General features: G+C 42.6%; 1 protein-coding gene across 1 annotated transcript; it reads left to right on the top strand.

Moving 5' to 3' along the window:
• The first annotated feature begins 3,820 nt into the window (after nucleotides 1-3,820).
• sppl3 (signal peptide peptidase 3) lies at nucleotides 3,821-17,626 on the top strand. The gene is made up of 11 exons (XM_037266611.1): nucleotides 3,821-4,383; nucleotides 10,698-10,775; nucleotides 11,268-11,356; nucleotides 11,424-11,543; nucleotides 11,776-11,854; nucleotides 12,806-12,918; nucleotides 13,014-13,120; nucleotides 14,269-14,432; nucleotides 14,683-14,873; nucleotides 14,979-15,088; nucleotides 15,352-17,626. Exons 1-11 carry the CDS (start codon nucleotides 4,358-4,360, stop codon nucleotides 15,418-15,420), a joined length of 1,146 nt encoding a protein of 381 aa, XP_037122506.1. The 5' UTR covers nucleotides 3,821-4,357; the 3' UTR covers nucleotides 15,421-17,626.
• Nucleotides 17,627-19,659: the final 2,033 nt, after the last annotated feature.

Below are 19,659 nucleotides of genomic sequence, written 5' to 3'. Positions count from 1 at the left end.
CTGATATAGTTGTAAATGTGTGTTGTCAATTTTCAATTGTGAAATCAGAATTTTAATAAGGGATGATGGTATGTTATAGTAATGCGGAAGAATTTGCAAATTATTTGGATGTGGCCTTTCAAATCGTTTTATTGCTAATAAGAGGCAGCTGCTCATCTTTCATATTGCCAAATGTTCTTTTATTTGGTGATCGTAAAAAATAGAACTTCCCCTACTTAATTGCTCTTTTCCTGTTCACATTACGTTCCCTTTTTCTTCTCCCATTTGAGCCTTATCGCCGCTCGCCTGTTGGATTTCAAGATTTTTGTCTTCGTGAAATCTCTCAACGACAACATTTAAGGCCTCCTAAACGGGATTTTGATCGGCCATCCACCCCATTCCAGATTAAGTACAATCTACCATTTGTTGTACAGTAGCATTACCTTGTATTGGGTTCTTCTTCAGAAAATACAAGGGACTCTTTTGTACATCCTTATACTGACATGTGCCCTTAGTCTTGCATTCTTTTCCCAAGATGTTCTCTGCCAGTGCCTCATGACCCCTCTTTGTCTCCGCCAACGTTTTCACTCTCCATCACCATCATCATCTTTTTTTTTTTTTTTTTTTTGTCTCTCTCTCCCGGATTGTCTGTGTGCCTCTCCCAGCTTCCTGTCTCCCTAATCCTTAATCCTGTGGAAATCGGTCAGGCAGAAAGCGCCAGCTTTGATCAGGCCCTCATATCAGGCGTGCTAACAGTGTCTGCTCACTCGGATCCCACAGAACCCTGGAGCCGATTGGTGGGGGGTGAGGGAGAGTCTTTAAAGAGGTGTGGACCCCCCTGGTACTCCATAGGTGTTAGGGTTACGCCACAGCTGACGAAGAGAAAATCGAAGTCTCTTTCGAGTGATCCATCAGGCCTCTTCTTCACGATATAACAACAATTCATATCGTATGTGAGAATTTGCTGACCTTGTTTACTAAAATAGTGGCGTCAAATATTAGAAGCATGTGTATGGCTGTGTTCACACCCACAACGGCGCAAACACCCTTTTGTAACTGTAAAATCCTGCACTTCAAGATCATCTTGTGCTGGACATACAAGTAGGGCTCTAGGAGTTCATTTTTTTCCCCAGAACTATTGAATCCTAAACACAGATAATTAAGGTCACAAAAACAAAGCGTTTGTGTTTATGGCAAAGCAATCAAGTGTGTCAGACCCTTATTTTAGTTGATAGGAAAGCAGGGTATGCGTGTTCAGACTAGTTTTCACTTGAGATAAGATCTTTTGTGACCAGGATGCAACAGCAACGGGTTTCTAATTTGATCAGCAGCTAATGCACAGGAGACATGAGTACTCAACGCTTTGCTCTGCTCACAGCCACATGATCTGAAGATTTGGAGCTCAGTCAGAGCTGCAACAATACTGACACTGTAGTCTGCTTGCCCCTTTAAACAGTTAATAAGTATAATCGGGTGCTTTAAATTAGCCTGAGAAATTAAGAATTTTGTAAGGTTATGTATCAAAACAGGATGCACAGCTTCGGTTATGGAATACCAGACCCATTCTTCTCCATTGAAAACGAGCGGCCGACTCCTCAGTGATAATATCTCTGACCTCAATTTGGAAAAATGTCAAAGTGAGGTTTGTGTGTTGGTTGTAATAACCGGAATGGCATCACATGCACCAATGAGGCCATACAGTTCTACGAAGATGTGCAACCAACTCCTCGAGTTGTGCATGACTTGGGAAGCATGCATTGGTCACATGTTAAGCTATGCCATCCCATTTTATTAGGAGAGCCATCAAATAATGCTTGAGGCTTTCTGTTCAGGAAGTGCAGTCTCCCTCTGCTGCAAAAGACTTACACTTTTTTTTTTTTTTTTTTTTTTTGTAAAGTGTTGTGTGACTAAAAATCTCTGAATTGCCAATTATGCTCCAAAACATGTAATCAACAATTGAATTTATTATGTATCATAATAAACCATTATAAACTGTCCACATGTAGTATGGCCCCTGGCAGATTTTATATAAACTCTTAATAAGACTTGAGGTCCTTCCATAAAATCAATAAAGGATATGATGTTTGTGTTTATGTAAAGACTGACATCTAGTGGCCATATGTGAACATACAGCCTGGCATTGCTTAATCCGGAGTGTGACGTATCGTTCACAAATTTTCTATCGAGTTTGTCCTCATTAACTTAATTACTTTTTTTTATCATGTTTTGTGTTTTGGGAGCTTTTATTGGGCTGGGGGGTTAAACACAAAACATGCAGTATTCTGCATACAAATTTAATATTTGAGATGAGATGAACTTTGAGTGACTCGATTAATTATAAAAAAAATAAATTAACAACACCCCCAAATGATAACCATTCAATAGTTTTCCATGAGAAATGGGTGGGAATCAAGTCCTGAGAAGACAGGAAAATCTAAAATTGGAAAAAAATAAAAATCCACAATTATGCAAATCTATAGGCGCTGAACATGCAGTTGTCATTTTAAGTTGTAATATTACCAATCACCACTATATGGCAGACATGTCTTAATTTTGCTTACGATTGGACAATTGTACCATAACGTGAGTAGCCCTAATAATGTTTTTTTTTTTTTTTTTGAATGACATACAAGACTAACAATAGGTAATAAGTTTTTTTTTCCATCCATCCATTTTCTGTACCGCTTGTCCCCACGGGGGTCACGGTCGTGCCGGGCCCTATCTCAGCAGTCATCGGGCAGTAGGCGGGGGACATCCTGAACCGGTTGCCAGCCAATCGCAGGGCACACTGAGACAAACAACTCACACCTACGGGCAATTTGGAGTGCTCAATCAGCCTACCATGCATTTTTTTGGGGATGTGGGCGGAAACCGGTTTTCTCCAGGCACTCCGGTTTCCTCCCGCATCCCAAAAACCTGCATGGTAGGCTACCCCACCACCACCACCACCACCATCAAGTAACTTGGGTTTAGCATCACAAAGGGCTATTGTTGAGTATAATTTGGAAAAAGATGTTCACTTAGCCCTTAAGGGTAATTGATCTAGAATGTATGCTGAATGGATGTGACTCTGTTTCTCAGAACAGATTGCGCATAATCTGCAAGAAAAGCAGCTCTCTGCAGACTTCTGTAATCCATGCTCTCTCGGGTTATACAGGGAATCCCACTGACCTCTCTCTAAACTCCAATGCAATCTCCACCATCCGCAGACACATCTCAATTTGCCACCACTAAGCCCTAATAGGTATGTTTTGTTTTGGAAAGCCATAGTAGTCGTGACACTGTGTATAAAAGCTTAGTCAGATGAGTATCCACGAAAGTCCTGTATATTTTCCTCCAAAGTTTTCATGAATTAAACTCATTACAGGTCTTAATGAGACACCAACACCATATGTCAACCATATGTCAGAAGTAATAAACCAATGTCCTCGTGATTACTAGACTGGTTCACTTGCACCCAGTCCACCAATCCTATTTTACAATGAATAATTTTTCATATTATATGGATTTACATATTGCTGAAGCCGACCTGAGCGACCCTAAAGAGAAATTACATCAATGTGTTGATACAAGACATAAACGTCGAACCTATACTTTGTACGTATTTTTTGTTTGCGTGGCGTTTAAAAATACACCGGTTTTGCGGTGGCGATCTGATTTCCAGAAAAGGGACATGCTTTGTTTATATGTTGTCACAGTCCAAATAATTGCGTTGCGTTTGAACCTGTGCGGTGCTCCTAAGTGCAAACGAAGCCGTCTTTGTTTTTGCGAGGCTTTCGGATGCCCAGAAGCCTCCATAGAAGCGTTCCAGTGCTCGTCCTACTTGCAAAGCTCTCTCCGCGTGCACACGCAGCAGGGCGAGTGTGCGCGCCCCCGCGACTCTGTGAGAGACAACAAAGCCTTAACGCCTTCCATAACAGCGAGGGCTGCAGACTTGAGCAACAGCCGAATTCGTCCGGGCAACGTCGCGCTGAATATGGATTTACAGTGGGTGTAGCATCGCTGGAAACCAAGCCTTCTCGGCTGGGGGGTGACGGACGGCAACGGGGGAAAAAAAGCGACGAGCGTAAACAACGATTTGTCTTGCAGTTTGGGGGTAGGGGGTGCTTTTGTCTCGTGCACCTAACCACAGCAACCCCCATCATCGGAGCCGCTCCAAGTGCACCATATTCGGCTAGTGGCTCGGCTAGCTGCCGTCGGGATGCAGCACCATGTTGTCACCGACAAGTAGCCGTTAAAGCGACGGTCTACGTGGGAAACGCCGAAAGAGCTTCCCCCTCCAACACCCACACCTCTTGATCGAGGTCCCAACGGGTCGTCGCCGGGGACCACAATCCGTGTGAGCCTCAGGAGCGGAGCTCCACTGTTGGTTGGCGACATGGCGGAGCAAGGCTACTCGTCTTGGTGAGTGCGTACGGGCACCGCGCGACCCGCTAGCATTAGCCACATAGCCTCCCGTGTTGCTCCTGGCAATCGCGAGTGATACGCATTTGGACGTAAACCTTTCCTTCTCCGCCCCGTAGCGACCAATCTCGCATTCACTCCATTTTGGAGAATATGTCACCCGTTGTAATATTCGGGAGAGCCGATAAATAAATGTGGTTAGCCGGCCGCGGCTAATGATGCTGCTGCGCTAACGCCATTCAGCTGAGGTCAATTCCAATGGTGCTATTGTGAGCGAATGCTAACGAGCTAGCCCACCAGCTACCTGACTGAACGTTTGTGCGTTACTGCATGATTATGAATATTATATCCAGATTTCGCGTGAGTTGCTTTTCTATTCCCCGGGGGGGATGTGACGTTGCACGGGAGCGATAAGCTGATTAGTGGGCAAACAAATTAGCCTTAGCTGATGAGAGAGAGAGAGGGCCAGCTTTCATCGACGAGCCCCACATAATAACGATGGCTCCGCTTGTGGGGGGCTAAAAGCCATTTGCGGTATAGTGGCAATCGTGTCCCAACTTGACAGCCTTTTTTTTTTTTTTTTCCTCCGCGGCGTGGTACTCGACAGGTTGCCGCACATATAGGTTTGAACAGGTGGGGAACAGGAATCCGAGCACCTGAAGCTACCTTGAATGTTGACACTCGATGGCGATGACGTGATCATTCAAAACACCCCTTGAATGAAAATCGCTCCGCTTTGCTGAGGCCCTCATAAAATGAGCGTTTTACTTGCTCAGCAACTTTGCGTGTAAATGAGCTCGATTTGCTTGTTAAAACCTGATTTTGCATAGGTTTGGCTGTCCCTCAGCTTAATGAACGTGGAGACATTTTCATATTGTTGCATCACTTTTATTGCCAATTGATATTATCAGACTCCTTGTGCAAACTTAATAGAGATCAACAGAGCTAAGGGAAAGACGCAATGAAGAATGCAACTTTTTATTAACCCTAATAAAATGACCATGTTTTGTTTGCCAGGGCAGTTGGGTAAGAATCAAGTCTGGTCCTTAAAGAGTTTTAATTTTTTTGTCTTGACTAAATTGTGTTTATCATGTAAATGTTGTGTCCTGGAGCTCTTTGTATAGTGGCAAAAAGGGACTAGTTTCTTCCTTGGACCTCTCAACCCAAATTTGTGTCTTCGCCTTCAAGGAGTATTTAATAAACGGTGTGGCACGGAATACATGTTATTCACAATAGGCTAGCAGTTCATGTCATTCCTATTCAAATACTGCAGTTGTCATTTTCAAAAGGTAAGAAATCCCACCTTGTCTGTCCTGTTTCATCTCTGGCACACTCGGAACATCATTGGACTTTCAGCATCACACATCCGTCCCACTCTTACTCCTCCGGCGCTGCGATGTGTCACACCACCATCTTTTGCCGTAGCCTTCGGTGACATTTACTCACTGAACAAAGTGCAGCAGTCTTGATGCTTGTTCATTTTGGATCTTGCGCTCTTTCTGCTTGGAGTCTCCTACCCAAATTGATACATTTTCGTCTCGCGCACACAAGTATATTTGCTGCTCATATGGTGGCAATGTAGCCCAAATTTATACGTGATTCAGAATGTGAAGACCTAATTACGGTGAATAGTTCTATTAAAATGCTTATAGGCTGTGTAATAGTTCATCTTCTTGTGTCATGTGAAATAATCCATATTATGTAGGCCAAAAACTCAAATTCAAAAATACCAACCATGCGTGGCAACCCGTGAGATGTCTGAAAATCTTTTGGGCGCAGTTACCCGAGTAATCGATGGGATAATTGATTCTAAAAAGATTTATTAGTGGCAGTCCTAGTCCTGGGTTTGAATCTTGGTTTTCTGTTTTATTTTAAAAATCAGAGACATCGACAGAATAATTAATGGGATTAATTGATTAAAATAATCATTATGTGCAGCCTTGGTTTTGTTTATTTTAATAATAATGCTTAGCTTTGTTTACACAAATAAGACAGTTGGGAATGCTGCTTAAAATTCCAGAACAGATACCAAAGATTTTTTTCTCCTCCCTCAGTGGAAATCATCCTGCAAAATAGCATTTGACCTTAGAGAATCGTTTCTAGTCAACACTTTGACAAGAATGTTGATTTTCAAACAACCATTTTACCCAGTTGAGCTGCAAGAGCTACTGGAATGTCATGTCACGTGGCCGTTCAAACCATCACATTTATTGAATAAATGTATTTTAATTGATTGCGTAAATCTCTCATCATGATGAGTTGAATTCATTTGTTTAATTTATTACAATTAAACTCAAATTACTTAATTGCTGAATTCATTTAAATAAACAGTGCCACTATAAAAAAAAAAAATAAATACTATTTTTAAATTGTAGTCACGTTTGCTCTGAACTTATTTTCTGTCCAGCTCAGGAAGCAGCAGACTTGGCTTGATGTTGACATTCTATGCATAGGGAACATTAGTGCTGTCTCATATTGTCGTGACCTTTTGAACACGTTACGCTGACTCGATCTATGTATCCAATCGCTTTTGTGAACACAGACATCTAACAGTAGCGGCCATTGTTGGTTTGTAATATATTCAGGCCATCTTTCTGATAGCGTAGCATGACTAATTTGTTGTGTTTAAATGGCTCTTGGAGAGTCGTGCCGAAAGGAACTAAAATATGTATTTCAAACTGAAAGTATGGAACAAGAGTTGCGCTCTTGTAATTGCAGCCTGTGATACAAGGCCGAAGCCTATATTTTCAAAATTACAGTTTTCCCATGTGAGGGAGCGAATGTTGTTGCCGCTTTTTGCGTTTTTGTTGTGTTTGGCCAGCAGTGGCTCACTGCTATCCGTCATCATCTTCATCATCACCACGACATTCGTCACTGATGCGATCTGGCCACTCTTCCACCAGTCTATTGAGACTCCTGTCACAATTTGTACAGCACTCGGGCTCTAACCCCCCAAAGGAGTTGTTGCTTTTGTGTCGTGAGGTGAGGCATTGGCCCAAAAATGAATTAAATTTACTTAGGGATTAGTGAATCACATCAAAGTGCAAATCTGGCTTCAAACAACTGTGCTACACTTTAGATTGCACTAAACTGTCTGGTCAAACACGAATTTCAACCACCGTAATGGAATGGCAAACTTCAGCGCACATAGCAAGACTGGGGCGAAGCATAAACATGTGACGCCGTGGCTAACTACACTTAAGTGTGGCTGGGAATTTTTTTATCATATATACTAATATAATTATTTTTCTGTTAGACAAAGCTACGGGACCGCTCCTCAATTCAATATGTGGCCAGGTGGTGACGCCAAATCAATAAATTTCGATTAGACATGGTTTTGGCCCAGAGCACTAAAAAGTGAGTTTTTCAGCCAATAGTGGAGGCTCGGTTCACAATAAAATCAGAAAATAGATGAATTTGTGAATGCCAGACGGCCAAAATGTAGATGCTAACATATCAACACTATTTATTATACCGTGGTGACAGTATCAGTCTGCTTCATTAACATCTCTGGGATGCTAGAAGGTTACTTAAAACTTCCATCCAACAGTTACTAAAGGTTTAGCGACATTAGCCATTTGTGCCTGTAATAAGTTGGGAAAACGTTTTGGAATTAGAGCAACTCGGAAGGCAGGTGTCACCCGAACTGATTGCGGTCGTACAAGTAGAACGAGATGTTAACCGCTAATGTGTGAAATCATCAGCTCTTCTATTGAATACTCCAACATTACGGAGAGTTAATTAGAAGTTGTACGAGGAGCCATACTGTCGCCTGGGTCGGAACAAAAGGACACGTAAGAACGCATGTTGAGTTGAGCTGACTTTGTGATGTATGTATCTCTTCCACTAAACTTCAAATTAATTTACGCCTCTCAGGCCGTCCCCAGTCTACTAAAACAGGTCCCTGTGTCTCAAGACTGTTGTAACCCCCCCGTCCAAATGCCACATGAGGCTGCAAACGCACCATACATCCAAATGTCTAAGAAGGGGAAGCAAACCCGTTTTAATGGAGGCAGAAAGGTCGCAGTTGATTACAAATTTCAACCTTGTTCCTGGTGGATTTAGCCCATTACAGCCATAATTGGATCAGCCGATGGAGGGAGATGAATATTAATCTCCAATTGAATGTCTCATGGTATCTCCACTCTGTAGTTACTGTGAAAATATGTTAAATACACACGACGTTTTTTTTTCTACTTTACCGCTCGCTGACCCTTTGCGGTCAAGTCACGCATGTCGGGTTGTTGCGAGTCAGATTTGGAATTGTTTGGAAGGGGGAAGGAGAAAAAAAAAAAAAAAACAAGTCTGTCAGTGGACAAGGAGGGCTTATGGCTCCTTGGGCTTGCGTCCAGCCCCCAACAGTCCGGGATTGTATTTTGTTTTTAAATGTTCCATTCATCTATCTCGCCCATGTTCTGCGGGCATCTGTGCGGGGAATTCAGACGAAGCAGTTTGGCGCTGGAATATGAATTAGCTCCGTGGTGGATGAAACTTGCCGTCTATCTAGTCACTGCGGTGACATCATTAGAATTAGAGAGGAACAAGGTCGGTCTTTCTGAATTGTTATCTGTAAATCTCTCACCCATTTAAGATGACACCTGAGCTGATGTTTGAATTCGCTCCCTCGCTATTATGATGATGGGTCGGACACAATTGTGTTTCGGGATATCTGTCAACAAGTATCTCAAAATGCTTTTCAAATTTGTGGAAGCCGAGTGTATATTCAGGAATTTAGCACTGTGGATTGAGTCCAGACGGGGAATGAGCATTTTTCTCACAGCCGCCATACATTTGTAAAATCTCACAAGACTGTTATAAAATCAAACTCGTGGAATTTTGTTCAAATGTCCCGTTGGTTTTTCCACAAATGTAGTTTGGACCTCGGAGGACGTAAAGGGCCCTTGGGTTTCCCCCCCACACACACTTCATCTGACGTGATGCTAATGCACACACGCACTCTGAAGTGCAATAATAATGTTATATAAGAAGCACATAGAGTGGTTTTACATACACTAACTGCATTCCTCACCCAAGAAGGGCGAGTTTGACAGGCGACTGACAGGTCGCCATCTCGGTCAGCGCGCCCGTCTGAAAGCGGCCCGGCCACAATGGCCGCCTTGTATTTTTTTTTTTTCCCCCTCGCACCCGGGGCCTGCATTAAAAGGTTGCGGGTCAAGTCCAGGCTGCGTCAAAACATTCAACACTTCAATCAAGACGGCCGATCTGATTTAAGCCCCCCCCCTTTTTTTTTTGCTCTTCGGGTCCTCCTAGATGTCGTTGCGTTAGAGAGAACTGTTTTGTGTTTCCATTGGATAATGTCAGGGCGCAAGAAGTTGCAGTTCCCACACAAAAGTTGTATGTGAATGCTGAGAGATGTTGTCGCCGAGCCAAGATGCCAAAGAATGAACTGAATGGCGGACCCACAACACATGTTTGTGCGTCACTGCAGGATATTGTAGCATTCCCTAGATGCCATGCAAATGTGAGCAATATGACAACAGAGTGACGACTGATAAGACGCTTAGTTATTGAATTTTCCCGAATATGCATCCATGATTTGTCCCCCCCCCTTCCCCTTCTTTCTTGCATTTCATCTCCGTGCAGTAAAAGTTCAATATTTTCGAACTGCCAAGTGTTGATAATGCAATGTCAGCAGTTCCAAATGAGTCATCGCACATTGTGTTTAATGGATTGTAATCGGTTCACGATAGGAGCGGCTACTATGTCAAGTGCAGGAAGAATACGAAACTCACGTTTAATTCATCTCGCTTGGAATCTCGTGTAGGTTTGTTCACTGCCAGTAGCGGCTTTTAATTTCCTGACAAGACCCATTGATTGATTGCCATATTTTCTTTTTTTAAACTCGTTATGCTCGCTGTTGTGCCAGAGGGAGAGGACGGCGGCTTTTTTGTAAAAGGGAAACTCCTACGGATTTGCGCCGACACGCAACGTAGCACGCCGCCCGGCCCGGCTGCCCTACCTTCCTCGAAAGAATTGTGTGTAGTCATTAAAATTGAGATTGACGTGCGGTATTTTTAGAACGATTGCCTCGGCTCTCACCAGGTCAGAAGGCTTGCGGGGCATCTGTCGACCTCCCTTTTAACAGTCAATTTGTTCGCTTTGCCCCGAACAAATGGTTTGGAGGGAAAAACACAAATATGAAAAGATCAAAACTTGCACATTATAAAAAATATATATATATATTTACATGTCGTTGCATGTCCAAGATGAGCTCATCATTGCTTTTGTACATTCAAGTTCGGCTCTTCCAGTTGATTTTTTTTTAATTACTTTTTTGTTTTTTTTCTCCCCAGGGCGTACTCTTTAGTTGACTCCAGCCAGGTGTCCACCTTCCTCATCTCCATCCTTCTCATCGTCTATGGCAGCTTCAGGTAAGTGACACTTGGCAAAAAAAAAAAAAATCACATTTGCCAAGATGTGGCTTTGCATTTCTTACATTTATGGTTGAAGTAACACAATCAGGATTTTTTTTATTTATTATTATTACTCTCAAGTGTCAAAATTGAAATAAATTGGAATCCGATAGCTTCAGTTTGGAATCCCAAAATGCACTTTGGCGTTGCAGTATGTGTCGTAAAATACTCCTCACTTATGTGTCGAGTCAGATAGTTTCTATGAGTAGAAGAATTTATGAGGCCAAAGCTTACTTTGCTTTTGCCACTACATTGCGAAAATGTGATAGATAAACATCCTGTGCTACAATCCACTCAATGTCCATTTTCTTTGCAACGCTGCCGGCTGTTTTATTTTTACTATCATTTTCCTGAATTGACACGCGTGGGCATTCAGTCGACTCTTAACAAGTCAATTACACTTGGCAAAGAAGCTGTAAATATGACAACACTCTCATCGCACCGCTGCAGGTCATTAAACATGGACTGTGAGAACCAAGAGAAGGACAAAGATGGTAACCCCACACCGGGCTCCTTCAACAACGCCAACACAAACAACAGTGAGTGCGATCTTCGCAGCGTCGCCATGTTTTGGTGGTGATTTTCCATTTTGTTTTTGTTTTGCAGGTATTCAGACTATAGACTCAACGCAGGCGCTGTTCCTGCCCATAGGAGCTTCCGTGTCTCTGCTAGTCATGTTCTTCTTCTTTGACTCGGTCCAGGTGGTCTTCACCATCTGCACGGCAGGTACGTGCCGCATAGCACAAAAAGAGCAGCGACTGACTGCTTTAAGGCTTTTACGCACACACACACACACAGTCGTGTGTCTCTTTTTCTGTGCTCGGCTGATAGAAGCGCAAAGATCATTAGCTGCTCTGTGAAGCGGACACACACGAAAAAAGAAAGAAAAAAAAGGATGAGAATGAACTGACTGTATCTCATTGCTGTTGTGTGCGCTCTCTCTCTTTCTCATCGTCAGTGCTCGCTACAATCGCTTTTGCGTTCCTCTTGTTGCCAATGTGCCAGTATCTGACGAGGCCCTGCTCCCCACAGAACAAGTAAGATGTTTTGCTGTTTTTTTGTTTTTAAATGTCAGTTCATCGCTCCATAGGCAATCATCTGCGTCCAACAGTGGAAAAACGATCGAAGGTTTACGAGCTGCAAGTTGGCGCGCCGTATTTACTCGTATAGTGGCCGGTATATTTACACAACTTCAGAGAGTACTAGATCTGTAAATAAATGTTAAAATATCCGCCTGTCCGTGTGCCTCGCTCTCCAGGCATGACCAATCAAACCTTGCTTAATCCAACTGTTAACAAATTGACCGCGTCTTGATTAGTTGTGCCTTGCAAGTGAGATTTGGGGATGACGTGCTAAATAGGCGACACTTTCTGTTACGAGGTTGAGGGGGGAAAAAAAAGTGCTGCAGTGTGTAATGATTTTTTTGACAAGAGAGACTTTGTGTGAGAAATGAATAATGATCAACCGCAGCACTGCTACTTTCTGGAATTTGGTACATTTCAGCATAAATCTGTCGTAACATGTGGTCTGATCAAACGACAATGAACTAGTTGTTTGTGTGGTGTTGCTTTAATTTTAAGCAGCGTAGCGTGTTTGTTGTGATTCCGATGATCAGATTATCTTTTATGACCAATTCATGGGAAAAAAAAAAAATTAAGAAATTAAGTTTTTCCTCCTGCTGTATATTTATCAGTGTTTTTCCCCTTTTCCATGACCATGGAAAAATGACTCTGCTTCATTGTTTGTGGAGAAAAAAAAAAACCCTTCAACTCGCTGCCTTCCTTCTAAAGGTTAAGTTTAGCATGGCGCCTGGACATTGCAGCTGTTCCATTGCAATGGTGTGACGCACAAGGAGTGGCAACACCCCACCTACTCTGCAACCAATCGAAACCCTTTCACACAAAAACATTCCAAGTTCCACTTACTTGCTCATGTTCATTTTGACATTTAATGATGTCACTAATGTCACCAAATGTTTGATTTTTTAGAATTTCCTTTGGCTGCTGTGGCCGCTTCACTCTGGCCGAGCTCCTGTCCTTCTCCCTCTCCGTCATATTGGTGCTCATCTGGGTGCTGACTGGACATTGGCTTCTCATGGATGGTGCGTCACCCCGATGGTTCACCGCAACCCACTTTACAAAGCGCTTAGTTTTCGGTCGTGTCCTCTTTTTTCAAGTATTTTTCCCTTCCTCACAGCTTTGGCCATGGGCTTGTGTGTGGCCATGATCGCCTTCGTGCGGCTGCCCAGTCTGAAGGTGTCGTGCCTGCTCCTGTCAGGGCTGCTCATCTATGACGTGTTCTGGGTAAGGACGTCGCCGTCAATGCTGACGCTCGCTCAGGCTCACACACAAGAATGCCGTGAGCGGAGATACATGAGGACAAGCTCATTGTCATCAGCTCACTGTCTCCCGGATGAGTTTGAGCGTAAACATTTGGACGAGGCTGTGGCGGCGCTGTGATTTATTGAGCTCAAATGACATTATCGCCGCTGTCGATCATCCACGCACCTGATTGTGGAGCAATGAGTAACAGTCACTGAAAAATTGGTCTCGTTAATGTCACTCGCTTTCCGGTTTGCTTTGGATTGTTTTATATGTACAAATATTTCCTTCTCTTGTGGTTATGACATTTGAGGTTACAAAGGACGCACAATGTGCGGGCACGACGCTGACGTATTATCTGATTTATTAAATTCGGAGTCATTTTCATAGCTTCATCATTTCTATTCATTTTTCCCCCTCAAGGCTGAAATCTTCCACAAGATAATAGCCTCAAAAGATTTCAATGGAATTCCCGCTAGACAAATAGCATTTTGTGTTTAGCGGTGATTAGTGAGCGATTCAGGTGTGCCACTTCCAGGTGTTCACCTAAAATGTCAGATTTCTTTTTTTTTTGTTGAGCTTTTTCACATTAGTGACATTGAGACAGAACAATTAAACGCTCCTCCACTAGATGGCAGAAGGTACAATTAACCTGTGTGTCTTCCCCGTTGACATTCACAATAATAGCTTTGTGTTCAACGCTAAGTCAATTTGCCTGTAAATTGACATGAGAACATCGTTACGTCCTTTTTTTGTATTTTCAAAATAAAATGTGACCTGGCCCAATAAAAGCTGCGAGAGCAAACTTAAACGCTTAAGTGTTTAGAGGCAATGTAAACAAATGATGAGAGGATGTTTATTCCAATTCGCAAGCTCATCTTATGCTGATTGGCCACGTCTTTATTAACAGATGTCTTTTACTACTGCTGCTTAGTCCATTTCACAACACTCAGGGTTTCCCCGGAGCAAAACAGTACTGTGTTTTAATGTCACATTAAAGTGAATTGGAAAAGGGATGCATCACACGCCAATAAAAGCAAGCGCTCAATCGCCGCTGCGGCAAGTCTCGCCTCTTCGCCTAGCAACCGCCAATCTAAACATAACGCCCCGATGCCTCTGTTTCCCTTTAGGTGTTCTTCTCAGCCTACATCTTCAACAGCAACGTGATGGTCAAAGTCGCCACTCAACCTGCTGAGAACCCCATTGACGTCCTGTCCAGGAAGCTTCACTTGGGACCGGGGATGGCCCGTGACGTGCCCCGCCTCTCCCTACCTGGGAAACTGGTCTTTCCCAGGTAGGAATGACCTTGTATTCCTCCAGTCTCCTTTTTTATTATTGCTAAAAAAAAAAAAAAAATCTGTATTGGATTTATTTTTTTCTGCTTTTCTCTCCACATGACTTTTAATTTTCTGCTAGAATGAGCATTACAGCCTCAGTGGGCTGTTGAAGAACATTTCTCCAGCAAATTGGTCTCTCTGTCCTTTTATTTGCACACAGCGACAAGAGTTTCAACATTCCAAATGTTTTTTTTTTTTTTATCACAGCTCCACAGGAAGTCACTTCTCCATGTTGGGAATCGGCGACATCGTGATGCCCGGGCTGCTCTTGTGCTTTGTCCTGCGCTACGACAACTATAAGAAGCAAGCTAGCGGGGAGGCCTTGGGGCCCGGGAACATGTCGGGACGCATGCAGAGGGTCTCCTATTTCCACTGCACTCTCATTGGATACTTTGTGGGTAAGGAAGTGGTTTACTGGCTGGGTCGCTGGATTTCAAAGATGCATGAGGTACATGTGGACTAGCATGTCCCCGCTTTGAAATATTTCTTTTTTTCCCTCATAGGTCTTTTGACTGCCACCGTGGCATCCAGGATCCATCGCGCTGCTCAGCCTGCTCTGCTCTACCTGGTGCCCTTCACCCTGCTGCCTCTGCTCACCATGGCCTATCTGAAGGTACGTGCACAGTCAGCAGATGGTACGCGTATGGGTCGATCGATCGAGTTATGTGGCAATGCAGCAAAACCGATTACTCTGTTTGCATATCTGCGCTGCAATGTGATTTTTCTGGCACTGGTCGACCTCCGATTTGTTTGGATCATGATTTCCCTGTAGGGGTTCATTTCAATGAAATAAATCTATTGGAATGGTAAAGAAAAAAACTACTTTGCCCACCCCCGGATGTAAACACTTGGTATGTTCCTGTGTGTGTGTTTCAGGGTGATTTGCGGCGCATGTGGTCCGAGCCCTTCCATACCAAGCCCAGCTCCCGCTTCCTGGAGGTATGATAGCACCCAGGCAAATTAACAACCAGCAACTAGGGGGGAGGACAGCGGACCCCCACTCCCGTGGAAGAGCGCTCGATGGAGGGATGGGGGAGTAGAGGGGGCGCCCTCACAGTGAGGCCATGTCGTCACCACTCGTTCATGCTTTCCACCCATCTGCGGAACCCCCCCGCTCCCTCACTCCCTCCCTGCCCCCACCACAGAAAGACACAAGTGTGTGTGTCCTACACACCACTCATCCTCCTCCTCTTCATCATAGCACATCCTGCTCATGTTTCACTTCCCCTTCCTCCCCGTCTTTCCTCCGCATTGATTTGTCACACAAGATCACATGACCTCCCTCCTGCCCCTCCCCCTCTTTGTGGACTTGCAGATGTAAGACATGGGGGGGCGGTGGTTATATATATATATATATTTTTTTAGCATTGTCGTGGTCATTACTCTTGACATTATTATTAATATTATTTCGGAGCGATGTCAAGCACGGAGCGTCGCCGTGGAGACGGGAGGGGGAAATGCAGTGAAGGAGAGCAGGGGAGCAGACACACACTCACATAGACTCCTCCTCCTTCTCCTCTCTGCTCATCTGCTATCCTCACTCCCCCATTCCACACAGGCAACAATGTATTTTATTTAGAAAAAAAGGTTTTATTCTCTGCGTATACAGAAAAACGATGTATTATTAAATTGCGAAGCACACAGCCGGCGGGCGTGGCTTTCGTTTGTATATATGTGTAAACTTGTATTTTTGCCATCTCTTGAGTTTGTATTTGTGTTTGAGAGCATGTTGAGCAACGGGTGGCTTGAAACTGACGGCCGGACGGTTGACTCTCGAACCCTTTGGTGTGTTTGCTTGAAACACAAATCAAATTCAAAACAACCATGAAATGTCAGCGGCCGTTAGTTACCCGCTCCTGTTCTGGGTCGCGTGTGTGCGAGTGTGATAGAATGATTTTATTTGCTTTTAATTTGAACTTGCTGTGACAATAGTCAGGTTGGCATTCACGCGGGCGAGCGACTCTGACATTTTTTTGTAAACTATGTACTTCATCTTTTTTTTTTGTTTGTTTGTCAAACTAGGGGGCAAGTTCAGACAAGTGGAAATGTAAACAGTGTTTTTTTTTCTAATTATGTTTCTTCAAATAAATGAATGTTAAACTAATTTGAAGGTATTTTACGTTCATCCAGGAGACCTTTTTTTGTCCCATTTGTCTTTTAATAGTTTTTTTTTTTGCACATCCTAAAGGGACTTTAAAAGGCCACCGAGGCGGTGACGTTGACGCAGAACAAGCGAGTGAGCGTGATGACGACCTGACTATTGTGATAAGTCAGTGGCAGATGCATACATACTGTGGTTACATGTAAAGATACAGCGTGAATGTGCGTGTGTGCGGACAAAAAAAAAAAATCACTTTAAAAATCTGAAATTGATCAATGGAAATTAGAACTAAAAGCTAACATGTATGTTTTTTACCGTAACCAGTCTTTTTTTTTTTTTATGCCACTGTTTTGTGGTGCTTGTCAGTTCATTTCTAATTTATACAGCAAGTGGCTAGAAAGCCCGAGGGACAGCTCATTTTTCTTTTTCAATGTTCTTTTTAATTTGATTTTTTACTCTGGACGTGCATGTTAAGTGTACATTGTAATCATTTTGGAGGGCTACTGCTGAACTTTTTTTGGAGGCTGAACTGGACCTATTCTATGAAGCACCCCCCATGTACACAGAAGAGTTTGTACTCGGGACATTTGTGACTTGGGGGGAGGAAAAAAAAAAAAGCTCAATATTTCAATATTTGGGACCTGAGGACCCTCTCAAAGCCTAAACTGTCAAAACCACAAACCCCATCACCTCTCCATGGACATGGCAAGAAAATATATAGATTTATATACATATATAAGTATACATATATACCTATATATATGTGTATATATACATATATAAATAGCTAAAGACGATCATTGTGGAATTTTTTTAAATGGAATTCTTTTCAGCCCTTTCATTTTTTTGTCTCCAGCAGAAGATTGCAGCTCTCTAGATATTGCGACTGAATGGATTCTGTATAGACAAATGGTGACTCAATAAATTAAGAACCGTGTTGTGATGAAACATGAATCCGGATGCATTCTATCCACGAAAAAAAAAAGAACACTTTTGTCTCCCTCCCTCGTTCAAGATTGTGCTGTAAATAAACATGACTCTAACTGTAAATGTTTTTGTCTTTTTTTGGGTCATATTTCAAATGGAGGAACCATAAAAGTGTTTTCCACTTGTTTAAATATAATAATAGGGACGATACCTAATTTTAACATTATACGTTTAACCTTAATAAGGCTGATTATTGTTAGAGTAGCTGTATCATCCAAACAGAAGGGGGCGTACGAGAGCGCACATGTTCAGGTGAGTCGCGTTTTTCTTCTACGCAAACAACTAACTAGCTAACCCAGCGGTCCCCAACCCCCGGTCCGTTTTTTTTTTTTTTATCGACGATCAATTAATTCAGGTCAAGACGCTCATCCCGGTCACGTGAGATGTTTCTCCAGTCGAGCCCGCAAAGCTAGCAACAATGAGTAAAAATTGAGTTTCTCTCCCAATTACATCCGTCAGTGCAGCTGTGTCCCGGTCACGTGACATGTCAAGCCAGTCGAGCCCGCGAAGCAAGCAAAAATGAGCAAGAAACAGAAATGTTTGGAAAGCTTCTTCGGAAAGGGAAAAAAGCCCAATGAGGAGACGGAAGAAGAAGAAGCTACGACTTTTAAGAAAAGGAAAGCTACATTTAAAAGAAAATTCCTGGAGTCCTACTTAAAATATGGATTTATCGCCACAGGTGACGAGCCAAGCCCACTCTGCATATGTGGCGGCGACAGGCTAGCTAACGAAGCAATGAAGCCTTCAAAACCTCTTCGGCACATGGAGACCAAGCATCCTGCATTAAAAGACAAATCTTAACCACTTCGGGTGTCATTGTCTCCGATTACGCCTCGATGGGACCGGCTCGGTTCTGAGAAACAAGCTCAGTGCTCCCACTGCTCAACGTAATGGTGAGTATAACTTTTATGTGGTTTATACTTGTTTATATGCCATTTTATTTCATCGTATTTATATATTTATTAGAAATGTATTATTTATTTTTATAAATGTAATTTTATTTATACAAAGGCCGGTCCGCGAAAATATTTCTGACACGTAACCGGTCCGTGGCGCAAAAAAAAGGTTGGGGACCACTGCTGTACAGGATGTAATCTTAAGTGGCATGGAGGGACTTTTAAAGCTCAAAGAAAATGAAGACTTGTAGAAGAAAAGTAACAAACGTAAGACAGACAATGAAATGTTTGACCTAAAATGCGTCCAGACTAAAACAAAAAAATAATGAATGAGTTGCCATCTTATCTAACTTAACAAATATGTTAAATACTTATGAGTAATTGAAAGTGCAAATTATTTTCTTTCTGTACTATTGTAATGTGTACTGCGTTGACGCATTTTCCGACCATTTAACACTGTTTACGACGATTATCCTCGTCGTAAACCGAGGATACGCCGTTGTATGAAATACTGTAATTAAGGTGCATGTGGGGTTGTTGTCCAGCAGAGGGAAACACAGTACAAATATCTGCTTACGCGCATGGGACGAAGGGAAGTTATTGACTTTATGAAAATGGCCGCAATAGAAGCAATATGATACTTGTTGAGATACTAATTAAAACATTTAAAGAAGACAATACCAAAAAGTAGACAGATTTTTTTTTCCTCCGGAAGTTGAAGATGAATTGAATGAGTGAGATTGACACAAGTGGAAAATGTGATTGTTTTTCCAACAAAGGCCAGTTGACTGAAAGCACATAATCATGAATGATAATCATCTTGATGTGACTGACCATACTAACCATTCAAAATGGATCTGGAAAGTAATCATGTTAGAACTTCTTGCATCCATTTTGTGCTGCAATTTTTCTCATTAGTGTCACAGTGCAGAGCTTCAGATTAAAATGTTTTTTACTAGCACAGTAGCCTCTAACTTAAAACTTTAGGAGTACTGGAAGAAGATTTTTGAGGTGCACATTTGGACCTTGCAAATATTCAGTATTGGAACACCAAAGCTCAATATTTTAGGTTTTGAGTCCTTCTTGTTGCTTGATGAAGCTTCTCCCAATTAGTTAGGATGTATTTTTATGTACATTGCCAGAATCTTTTTTGTAGACCTCAGAACTCATTCTGCTGTTACCGTCATGAGTTAGCAATAA

This window comes from Syngnathus acus, chromosome 12 (assembly GCF_901709675.1).
Source record: "Syngnathus acus chromosome 12, fSynAcu1.2, whole genome shotgun sequence".
NCBI lineage: Eukaryota > Metazoa > Chordata > Actinopteri > Syngnathiformes > Syngnathidae > Syngnathus > Syngnathus acus.
Note: the sequence above shows the minus strand (reverse complement) of the source record. Positions and strands in the feature narration are given on the sequence as shown.